This window comes from Portunus trituberculatus, chromosome 6 (assembly GCF_017591435.1).
Source record: "Portunus trituberculatus isolate SZX2019 chromosome 6, ASM1759143v1, whole genome shotgun sequence".
Classification (NCBI taxonomy): domain Eukaryota; kingdom Metazoa; phylum Arthropoda; class Malacostraca; order Decapoda; family Portunidae; genus Portunus; species Portunus trituberculatus.
Window position 1 is genome coordinate 6,837,502 of NC_059260.1, and position 12,609 is coordinate 6,850,110.

The 12,609-nt window shown below is 39.2% G+C and overlaps 1 protein-coding gene across 1 annotated transcript in view; it reads left to right on the forward strand.

Moving 5' to 3' along the window:
- Positions 1 to 12,296, forward strand: part of LOC123518119 (juvenile hormone esterase-like) — a 35,826-nt gene extending 23,530 nt beyond the window's left edge. Inside the window, exons 6-14 of the mRNA XM_045278752.1 lie at positions 4,596 to 4,740; positions 4,880 to 5,068; positions 6,400 to 6,590; positions 6,697 to 6,847; positions 6,951 to 7,129; positions 8,666 to 8,804; positions 9,790 to 9,949; positions 10,838 to 10,952; positions 12,162 to 12,296. Coding sequence (XP_045134687.1) covers positions 4,596 to 4,740; positions 4,880 to 5,068; positions 6,400 to 6,590; positions 6,697 to 6,847; positions 6,951 to 7,129; positions 8,666 to 8,804; positions 9,790 to 9,949; positions 10,838 to 10,952; positions 12,162 to 12,245 — 1,353 coding nt within the window. The 3' untranslated portion in view covers positions 12,246 to 12,296. The remainder of the gene's footprint in view (positions 1 to 4,595; positions 4,741 to 4,879; positions 5,069 to 6,399; positions 6,591 to 6,696; positions 6,848 to 6,950; positions 7,130 to 8,665; positions 8,805 to 9,789; positions 9,950 to 10,837; positions 10,953 to 12,161) is intronic.
- The last annotated feature ends 313 nt before the right edge of the window (positions 12,297 to 12,609 follow it).

Here is a 12,609-nt window from a genome sequence, read left to right on the forward strand (position 1 = left end):
TTCAACACACTCTGTTCCTCTAAGCAAATCTATCTTATTCAGAATATTTCACAGTTTATGTAATAAACATTTAAGGTATTCCTCGCCTTCACTAAGCTGGTTACTTTTCTAGATTTAACTACATATTCTGTTTTACTTATGGTTCTTAAAAGCCTTTTGCCTCTCCAGACTAACGAAAAAAAGCGTTGGAGTGCATCTAACACCCGTTCTAGCGTTCCAGCCAAAATTTAAACAAACTGGCGTGATAAATGCACTCCATCCCTAGTATACAAGGTGTCCTTATCATAGAAAAGGTCCCAATTTTCAATGAATGCCCATCTTTGCTCTTATAATGATCAGCAAACCTGCAATTCACTGCAATAGCCCTGGACAGCCATTCACTTCCCAGTTCCCTGCTTGGCAAGACACTGCATACCACCAAAATTCCACCCTTGTTTCTAATTTTATCCAAAGCCTTTCTAAACCTTCTGAACAGCTCCCCACTCCTGACCTTACAAATGTCATTCCCTCCTACACTGAGGAAAACAATGGGTTTGGTCCCATATTCTCTCAACCAGGTGCCGAGCCTCGCTGCTATCTTAGCTATCCCCCCCCCAACCTCCGGCAAACACACCCTCGTCGTACGCCTCCTATCCCTGGCACAAAGCGTACTATCGAAATGCCAAACCTAACTATCACCGACAACCAATACTCTACCTTGGGTAGGGAAATTGGGTCGGCCCCCTCCTCCTTCTTATCTCCTACCATCACGTGCCTCTTCTCCATTCCCTCCAACACAGTGAAGGTGAGGTGCCCTGAGAACTTTCCTTGTCTTGGCAGACGTGGACACAATCCGCCACTCCACATGCTCCTGTATCGCCTTTCTAGGTAAGGTGGCTGAGAGGCCCGAGCTTCCCTCAGGCGTTGACATCTCCTGACAGAACTCAGTCTGCAGGTCAGATATTCACACTCGAAACTCCTCCTGTACCTCTGAGATCCTTCGATGAAACTCAGCGTCTACTTCTGAGATCTTTGCAACGAAACTATCGAGAACAGAATAAGCAAACCCAGCCGAACCCATAACAGCAGGGAAAGCCGCCATCTCTACACAAGCTACAGTAGCTACCATTAGGTCACTCATCACTAACAAAAACAACTCAATTCAACTGAGACTATGGAAGATTGACCTCTCTCTCTCTCTCTCTCTCTCTCTCTCTCTCTCTCTCTCTCTCTCTCTCTCTCTCGTGTGTGTGTGTATTTACCTAGTTGTATTTACCTAGTTGTAGTTTTACAGGGCCTGGGCTTTATGCTCGTGTGGCCCCGTCTCCATATCTACACTTATCCAATCTTACTTTAAAAGTATGCACACTCGTTGCAGACACTACTTCTTCATTTAAACTGTTCCACGTCTCAATACATCTCTGCGGGAAACTATATTTTTTAATATCTCTCAGACATCTTCCTTTTCTCAGCTTTTTACTATGCGATCTTGTGCTTCGGATGTCATATTCTTCTCTCAGGATCAGTTTCTCATTATCCACTTGGTCCATTCCGTTGATCAATTTATAAACTTGTATCAGGTCTCCTCTCTCCTTCTTTGTTCCAGGGTTGGTAGATCCATAGCCTTTAGTCTCTCCTCATATGTCATCCCTTCAAATTCTGGAACCATTCTTGTAGCCATTTTTTGTAGCCTCTCCAATTTCCTTATGTGTTTCTTTTTATGAGGGGTCCACACTACTCCTGCATATTCCAATCTGGGTCTTATTATAGTACTTATCAATTTCTTCATCATTTCTTTGTCCATGTAGTGAAATGCTACTCCAATATTCCTTAGCAAATTATATGTTTCTCTAAAAATTCTATCAATATGGCTTACTGGTTGATTGTTTTCTTCCATCGTCACTCCTAAGTCCTTTTCCTTTTAACTTTCTCCAGTTCTACTCCATCTCCCATCTTATAGATTCCCACAGGTCGTCTTTCACTCTTTCCCATTTCCATGACATGGCTTTTGTTCACATTGAATTCCATTTCCCACTTTTTACTCCATTCCCAGATCTTATTTAGGTCTTCTTGCAGTATTTCACAATCCTCCTTTTGCTTTATAACTCTGCACAGTTTCGTATCATCTGCAAACAAATTTATGTAGCTGTTCACTCCTTCTGGCATGTCGTTAATATAAATGAGGAAAAGTATTGGTGCCAATACTGACCCTGTGGCACTCCGCTTTCTACTGCTCTCCACTTGGACTTCATATCTTTAACTACCGTCCTTATTTCTCTCCCCCTCAAATAATTTTCTATCCATCTCAATGTGCTTCCTTTTAAGCCACCCTTCTCCTCTAACTTCCATAGTAATCTTGCATGTGGCACTTTGTCAAACGCCTTTTTTAAATCCAAATAAATACAGTCAACCCATCCTCTCTCTCTTGTACTCTATCAACTATTCTAGAATAGAAACTCAATAAATTAGTTACACAAGACCGTCTTTTCTAAAACCAAATTGGCTATTTGATATTAATTTGTTGTCTTCAAGGAACTCGATCCATTGTTTCTTTATTATTCTTTCACACATCTTGCATATTACACTAGTTAGTGATACCGGTCTGTAATTTAAAGGTTCTTCCTTCCTTCCGCTCTTATATATGGGAACCACCTCAGCTCTTTTCCATTCTACTGGTACTGTTCCATTTTCTATTGAGCATTTTATGATGTTGTATATAGGACTTGCTAGTTCTTCCCTACATTCTTTCAGTATTCTGCCTGAGACTTCATCTGGTCCCATTGCCTTCTCTTCATCCAGTTCCTTCATTAACTCTTTTATTTCAAGCTTGGTTACTTTAATCTCTTTCATATAGATTGTCTCTCTATTACCCTGTGGCCTCTCAAATTTGGATTCCTTAGTAAAGACCTCCTGGAATTTTTTATTTAATAGTTCTGCCATACTTTTGGGTCTTCCACCATCCCGTTCTCTCCTTTTAACCTTTCTATTGTTTCTTTTTGCCTAATTTTTCCATTTATGAATCTATAGAACAATTTTGGTTGCTCCTTACATTTTTCGACAATGTCCTTTTCAAGTTCTTTTCCTCTTCCTTCCTCACCTTAACATATTCATTTCTCGCTGCCTTGAAGTTTTCCTTATTTGCTGGATTTCTATTTCTCCTCCACCTTTTCCATGCTCCATCTCTTTTCTCCTTTGCCCTAGCACACCTTGCATTAAACCAATCTTTCTTTCCTTCTTCTTTAGGTCTATATTTTGGGACATATTCCCTGACTCCTGTTTTGTATATTTCCAAAAATAAGTTATATTTCTCTTGCATTGTCTCTGAGTTTTCCATCTCCTCCCAGTCTACGTTTTTAAAATAGTTCTTGAGATTCTCAATATCAGCCTTTCTGTAATTTAATCGGTCTCCTTTGTATGAATCGTCTCTATCTTCCTTTCCCTCTTCTATATCTATTTCTAATATTGCATGGTCACTCTTTCCCAATGGGCACTTATATCTTATATCATCATTCATTTGTATACCCCTTGTAAAAACTAGGTCCAATCTGGCCGGCTCGTCGTTTCCTCTGAATCTTGTGCATTCCTTTACTCTCTGGTCCATCATATTGTCTATCATTAGGTTCAAGAATCTTTCTCCCCAGGCTTCTTCCCCCATACCACTTTCATAATTTTCCCAGTCCACTTCTTTACAGTTGAAATCTCCTACTAATATCACTTTTCTCCTTTCTTTAACGATTCTCATTAGACTCCTTATTGTGTCATCTATCATGTCTTTATATTCTTGATTGGTCCATGAATTTGTTTTGGTGGCACATATGTTACAATGATTGTTAACTCTTTTTATTAATATGCATCTTAATATACAATACTTCTGCTTTTCCTTCCCACATTCCACTTCATTTATCACTATCTCCTTCCTTAACATATCATGACTCCTCCTCCTCCTTTACCCACTCTGTCTCTTCTCCATAAATCATACCTATTATCCAAGTCTATTTTGATTGCCTTATTTAGTTTTGTTTCAGCCAGGCATACAATATCTGGATTTTCTTTCTTTATGTAATCTCTTAATTCTAGTTTACTTGATAAAACCCCGTCTATGTTCGTATACATCATTTTTAGTCTTTTCCCTTTATCATTTTTAGCTAAACTTGTTCCACTTTTTTCTCTTCCTTCTCGTTTATATATACGTATAAGTGTGTGTGTGTATGTGTGTGTGTGTGTGTGTGTGTGTGTGTGTGTGTGTGTGTGTGTTTCACTGTTTGATCTGGTGCTGTCTCTGACGAGACAGCCAGACGTTACCCTACGGAACGAGCTCAGAGCTCATTATTTACGATCTTCGGATAGGCCTGAGACCAGGCACACACCACACACCGGGACAACAAGGTCACAACTCCTCGATTTACATCCCGTACCTACTCACTGCTAGGTGAACAGGGGCTACACGTGAAAGGAGACACACGCAAATATCTCCACCCGGCCGGGGAATCGAACCCCGGTCCTCTGGCTTGTGAAGCCAGCGCTCTAACCACTGAGCTGTGTGTGTGTGTGTGTGTGTGTGTGTGTGTGTGTGTGTGTGTGTGTGTGTGTGTGTAATAGTATCTATCCTATCACAGATGCAGGCCGACATGAACTTCCCGGTGATGGTTTGGCTTCATGGGGGAAGGTTCACCCATGGCAGTGCCCAGGAGTACCCTCCTCACGTTCTCATGGACCACAACATCGTGCTGGTGGTGGTGCAGTACCGGCTGGGTGTCCTGGGTAGGTGGTGAGTGGCGAGGTGGGGCCTTCCCTCACATGCAGCACGACCTGTGCACTGCTCCTCTCATTGCGTCTCTCTCTCTCTCTCTCTCTCTCTCTCTCTCTCTCTCTCTCTCTCTCTCTCTCTCTCACTGTACAGGTTTCCTGTCTACCGAAGATTTGGTGATGCCTGGGAACCTGGGCCTCAAGGACCAGACTCTGGCGCTGCGATGGGTGAGGACCAACATTCACCTCTTTGGCGGAGACAACACGCGGGTCACCGTCTTCAGTGAGAGTGCTGGCAGCGCCTCCGTCCACCTCCTCATGTTCATCCCGGAAGCTCAAGGTAGGATTCCTTTTGGACTCTACATTTGCTCTCATGAGTTCTGTATGTATATATATATATATATATATATATATATATATATATATATATATATATATATATATATATATATATATATATATATATATATATATATATATATATATATATATATATATATATATATATATATATATATATATATATATATATATTTAGCGAGAGAGAGAGAGAGAGAGAGAGAGAGAGAGAGAGAGAGAGAGAGAGAGAGAGAGAGAGAGAGAGAGAGAGAGAGAGAGAGAGAGAGAGAGAGAGAGAGAGAGAGAGAGAGAGAGAGAGAGAGAGAGAGAGAGAGAGAGAGAGAGAGAGAGAGCTGCCAACGCCGCTGGCAAGTTAAGTTGCGTCAGACGAGTTTCACATCTCATTGACGCTCGAGGGGTGACCAATCTCTACGCCGCCCAAGTCCGATCCGTCATGGAGTATGCTCCTCTGACTTGGTCGTCTTGTCCCCCTTCCTACCTTGGCCTCCTTGACAAGGTCCAAGACCGTGCCCGGCGGCTCATCTCTACTAAGGTTCTCCCAGACGAGCAAGCTCCCCTCCTACAACCTCTACAGCACAGGAGAGATGTGGCGGGTCTGTGTGCCACCTACAAGATCCACAAGGAGGGCGCCCCACACCTCTCTGCTCTCCGGCAGCCGTGGGCCGCGCCTCACCCCCACAGCACGAGGGAGGCTTGCACGGAGAATCACCTCACTGTTCCATTCGCCAGGACGGAGACCTTCCTCCGTTCTTTTGTGCCAAGATACACTAGGCTTTGGAACAACTTAGTGAGTGATACAGATATACACAAGGTTCCTACTCTTCAGAAATTTAAGTGTGAGGCTAATAAATGGCTAAAAGTGTAATAGCGTATTGTTTTAAATGAAAGTGTATCTTTTGAAATGAAAATGTTGGCCTTCAAAAGTGAATGTGTGACTTTCGGCAAGAAAATTTTTAACCAAGTAAATGTGAATCTTTCAAGGAAAAAGATAATTAGTGAAAAGTGAAAGGGGCGTGTATATCCCAGAAAGTCTATGTAACAATTGGCATCTTGTATTATTGTGTGCAATTTTTACTATTTAGTTTATATAACTTTTTTACTATTTTGTATTGCATTGCATTTCTCATGTACTAATATTATGTCAAAGATAGTTCTCGGCAACTCACCGTGAACTTTTGGCTATTTACTATATATACCTTTAAAATATCAATTTGTAAATAAAAAAAAAAAAAAAAGAGAGAGGTTTTCTATCTTGTATATCCATTAGTTTACATTTTTCCACCTACTGAGACAAGTTTTAATGTGTCCATAGGCCTTTTTCCCGCGCTATCCTGCAGTCTGGAACAGCATTGACGCCCTTGACTATCAACAATAATCCTTGCAAAGAGGCGCTTGAGGTGGGCAGCAGTCTTGGGTGTCCCACAGACCGAGGGAGCGAGATGCTCCTTCAGTGCCTCCAGGAGTTGGATGCTAAGGCTCTCTTTCCTCGTTACGAAAGCTCCAGAGTGAGTGGCTCTCTCTACGTCATGTTTCAGAATTAGCTAATTTAACTTGCATATTAAAGTGCGATTGTATTCAAATTACAGTTCTGAAGTCATTTGACTCGTACAGAGATGGGGCGTGCTACCGCTCACCTTCACGCCCTGGGTGGACGGCCGCTTCCTGCCACGCCACCCTGCCCAATTGATAAGTGAGGGGCAACCCGCACAGGTGGACATGATATCAGGCATCACCCGAGACGACGGGGCTCTTTTTGCTTTGCGTAAATATCACCTAACTTATGCAGTTAAGGTTCATGCTTCACTTATTGAAATATTTGAGGGAATAATTACCTCCAACATCAAGTGGTTTGAAATTTATTCCAGCTGTACTGGCAAATAAACAGTTACTGGAGGAGCTGCAGAACAATTTTAGCGTGGCCGGACCTGCTTCGCTTCAGCTTGAGGGTAGAAGCGAGGATCCAGAGGGCATTACCCGTCAGTTCTACCTCCACTACTTGGGCACCACGAATGTCACCGAGGCCCACGCTGAAGGCTTAATGAGGGTGAGCACCAACACAGGAACCTAAGTCTGATTAGTACTGCACATGTTGCGTGAACTCCATAAGCTGTGGATGCATTTCAATTTGAAATTACTTGTTTACATATACGATATAAATATAAGAAGACAGGGCTTTGTGTGAGAGGATGTTATACCTTCTTAACACTTGAGACAGAAAAATACCGGTACTGTTTTTCAGTGTTCGTTCCTAAAAGTGGCGCGTTTTCTTTCATCTTCAACTGCATTTGGCATCTGTTTGTCTGTTTATTTAGATTGAATGAATGAATGGACAGACAGATAGCAAATGCAGTTTAACAGTAAGAAAAGCAAAGTACTTAGCATAAGCAGAGGGAATTCACACAAAAAAGGTACGCAATAAACAAAGAGGTCCTGTTTTGTTCAAAATATGAAAAAAGATTTAGGAGTTATAGTTAGTTCCATTTTTGGTCTAAGAAAACAATGCGTAGAGGGTAGAAATAAGGCAAATAGGGTACTAAGAATAATTTTCAGGAGTGTTAAAAGCAGAAATCTCGAAGTAATATTAAAGTTATATTTGGCACTGATCAGACCGCATCTCGATTAAGCTGTACAGTTCTAGTCCCCACTTACAGGAAGAATATAGGTCTATTAGAATCAGTGCAAAGGAGAATGTCTAAAAGGATGACGGATATTTCCTACGAAGCGAGACTGAAGATACCAAATTTGCATTCCTTAGGGACACGTACGTTAAGAGGGAATCTGAGACAAGTATTGAAGTGGTATAGGTGTTATAACAAAGGAGACATGACCAAAGTTCTTGGGATTAGTAGCCAAGATTGAACTAGAAATAATGAATTCAAGCCTGAGAAATTTAGGTTCAGGAAAGACATCGGAAGGAACTGGTTCCCTACCAGAGTGGTCAATGAAATGGAACGGACTCGGTAATCAATCATATTATTAGTGCTGAGTCAATAGGGAGCTTGAAAAGAAGATTAGATAGATTCATGAATGAAGATGGTATTAAGCAGCTTTGCTTATACAGGGACCGCCACGTGTACGAGTAGACCTGGCGGCCTCCTGTAGCTTCCCTCATTTACTTAAGTCTTTTTTATGCTCTAATCTTAAACATACAGAACTTCCAGCTGGCGTTCTGTACGGTGAACTTTCCAGTGACCATTTTCGAGTAAAAATGTCTTGTAATAATAATTCCTAGTTGTTGATTAGAAGTGAATTATGAAAGAACTTTAAGATATATATTCATAGATGAGAGTGATAGGTGGAGATGAACAAGCACATTAGGGACTGCCGAGTAAAAACCTAAAGGATTCTTACAATTTCCTTATCATCTTATGTTAGTAGTAGTAGTAGTAGTAGTAGTAGTAGTAGTAGTAGTAGTAGTGATGGTTGGTGTGAACGTTCTAGTTCTTTTAGTTACCATAATAACGATGAAATATAAAAAAATGATGTTGCAATAATAATGATGATTGTTATCAATGAAAATAACAATAATAATGTTTATTGTTATTTTTCTTACTAGTCTTACTACATTTAATTTTGACAGATGTTCACTGACCACCACTTCGCCGTGCCTCATGACCGCGCCTCCGGCCACCACGCAGGGAAGATTTACCGCTACGAACTGCAGCACTACGCCCAGCTCTCCTTCGGCCAATTGATCTGCCCTTCCTGCGATAACAAGTGTAAGGACTGACAGGTCCATCCCTCCCCAAGCCACAGCAGCGTGAATACTGACACGAGCAGTCAGTTCAGTGACGAATATTTAACAGGTGTTTCAAGGACATTGGCATGCAGAATAACTGAGGACTGACACTTCCAGTAGACATTTTTTTCTCTCTCATTTAATAACCATTTCTTCCAGTAGACATTTTTTTCTCTCTCATTTAATAACCATTTCTTAGAGTCCCTCTTACATAAAAGATCCAATAAGTGATGCAAGGAATTTTGCCTGTAATATCATATCCGCTGTGCCACTTAAAGACAATGAATAATTATCAGAGATTTTATGGACACCACGAATGGTTCTTAACATAAATATTGATCAAGAAAGGTGATTGGCATAACCACTACCTCTAGTATTCCTTATGCTATGTGTGTAGCTTTGTGTAACTATCATTATCTCACCATCACCATCACCACCTCTTATTCTATGCTATTGGCGCCCACCATCATTACGAATTCCAGTCATCATTGCCATCACTACCACCCGATCAATAACATCTTTATTATTGTTAATGACACTGGACTGATTTTCATTGCTACTAAAACTTTTCAAAATCTATTCATATTCAATTTGTAGTTTGAAATAAAGATTATGTGTCTGAGTCACTGTAAGGTGTAACATGAGTCATTAAAGAACTTTAAACGAAGACTGGACTAATTTAAGGAAGAGGAAGAGTGGATGTAATATGTTTTGTGTGGAGACTGTCACGTGCAGACCAGCTGACAGATTCTTGCAGTTTCTCTTATCTCATTATGTTCTGACATAGGCGAGTCACATATTCTTACTTTTCCGTTCGCCATTTCCCAAGAAGGAATTATTGACGCATGTACGAGTTTTGGCTTGTTGTTTCTGTCAGGCGCCCTTTGTCTTCTCACTATTTTTTTTTCCCTAAACTGGTTTTCTCCAGGAATTTCTAATCAATTTCTGATTGTCTCTTTTGACAGGGGTGAGTCACGTAGACGATCTGTATTACTTGTTCCTCGGCGGCCCTCTCTTGTCACCACGAACTGCACCAACAGAGAGGCCCAAGGACCTACATTTGCCAGATGACCTCGCCCTCAGGGACATCATTACAACTCTGTGGACCAACTTTGCTGCCACAGGGTAAAATGGAAGGCAAAGCTCCTGGTTTCAGAGGCTTTTACTGAGGACAGTGATTGCTTTAGACTAGATTAGATAATAAAAGTAGGCTAGTGCTTATCACTGCATTAATACTGCCGTGAGGTGAGATGGAAGACAGAGCTCCTAGTTTCAAAAGCTTCTGCTGAAGATACTGATGGCTTTAGAGAGGACAAGATGATGAAAGTATTGCTTATCACTGCACTAACGTTTCTACCGGGGGCTGAGATGGAAGACAGAGCTTCTAATTTCGGAAGCATTTGTCAAGAACAATGCTTCCATGAATTCACTCACGGTGACACCAACAACAACGAAAATTCTGCTGATGTCTTAGACACATCAAAAGCATTTGTCAGAGTCTGGCACAAAGCTTTGAACTCCAAAACTATCCTCCTACAGCTTCTATTCTCTCTGTAACTTCATCTGTAGTTTCCTTTCTGACCATTTTATTGATGCTGTGGTAGAGTCACTGTTCTAGATTTATTAACAGTGGTGTTACTCATGGTTCTGTCTTGTCACCCACTCTCTTCCTATTAGCAAAAATCATCTTTTACATAAAAAAAAAACTCTTTACTGTATAGATACTGTATAGATAAGAGTGTTGCTGGTGGTCGGAAGCAGTGAAAAAAAAATATAATTAAACAGATGATCTTAACTTTTGTAACGTTTTGTATAATAGAGAAACACATAATTGATAATGAGTTTACTCACCACCACAACCCAACATTATTTTGTCTTATCATGTCAGTAATAGTTTACTTTGTATTACTCATAGTAAAAATGATATATATTGGCGTTATTCACTATTCCACCAAAATTTTAATTTTGTATTATATATCATTCTAGTAATTATTTTCTGTTATTTCCTTCTAGGAACCCAACCCCCGATGGCTCTCTGGGCTTCACGTGGGAGGCCAGTACACCACAGAACCTGCAGTACCTCTCCCTCACGCCCTCGCCTTCCATGCAGCCAGACGACCGCAAGGAGGTGAACGATGCTGCTTGTTTATGTATTTATTATGCAAGATATTACTAGACACTGGCACATTTCTATCCGTGTGCTTATAAGCATGTATAAAAAAACGAAAGAAAAAGAAAGAAAATCACTGAGGGTGCCAGTTCCAGCAGAAAAGATCGAGGAGGAGAATCCACAACTAGCGAGGTGTCTCTAAGCTTTATGCACCAAAGAATCATGTCATTCATTTTTTACTTTTTTTTTTTTTTACTTTATGCAGTTTTTACATCATGCGATCCCTTCAGGAACGTGACTTTTTCATAAAGTGAAAAGTCCTTGCATATATATATATATATATATATATATATATATATATATATATATATATATAAATATAAATATATATATATATATATATATATATATATATATATATATATATATATATATATATATATATATATATATATATATATATATACACACACGCAATGACTTGACTTGCTGTCGTGCCAAAGCTCTTGAGTCATTCTCGAACTAAACTTATCTCCCACCTATTTTCCCTGACTATAAGAAATTTTTTGACTATTTAACCTCCAAAGTGGAGCACATTCTGAGGCGGTTCAGCTTACACTGTTTTATTAGACAGGGTGAAATCAAAAGCTTTACCTCTGATCAACTTCTCTCCTCTGACTGGATGTACTCCGTCTTTTCCTTGTCACCATAATGTTGCATGTCCTGCTATCTCCTACCGCTATTTTCAGGTCCATTGTCCTCCTGATATTGCTAACTGCATGTCTTCCCTTCTTCCAAGGTCTTTCTGCACAGGACTTTCTTCTTCCCATCACCTCTATTTTGTCCACTATCTCCTGGAAGAGTTAGCCAGCACTCTCAATCATACATCCCTTTCTTTGGTAAACTTTGGAACTCCCTACATCGAACTCTACTTCCATCTACTTATGACCTGAACTTATTTAAGACTGAAGTTTCAAAACATTTATCCCTTTCTTTTGGCTAACTCTCTCTTGGAGCTGCACGGGAACTGGGAACTTGGTAACTTTTCCCATTTAACATTGAAAATAATAAATAATGATATATTATATATTTCTATGAGTATCTACTGTTTTTTATAGTAAAAAAAAATTCACACTTCCAGTATCTAAAGAGCAACCTTTATGAAATAATAACAATATCAACCACCTCTATACTTTGTGATTCACGCAGGTTCTTCTTTTTTCACAGACACGCAAGTTTCACAACTCTCTTCCTATCCAGGAAAATGTTATGCTTCAAGATTCCGCACATCCTTCACACTGTGAATTGTGATTTAGCAACCCCTTACTAAATGCAAACAGTAACAAACAATCTGCAATATACACATATATATATATATATATATATATATATATATATATATATATATATATATATATATATATATATATATATATATATATATATATATATATATATATATATATATATATATATATATATATATATATATATATATATATATATATATATATATATATATATATATATATATATATATATATATATATATATATATATATATATATATATATATATATATATATATATATATATATATATATATATATATATATATATATATATATATATATATATATATATATATATATATATATATATATATATATATATA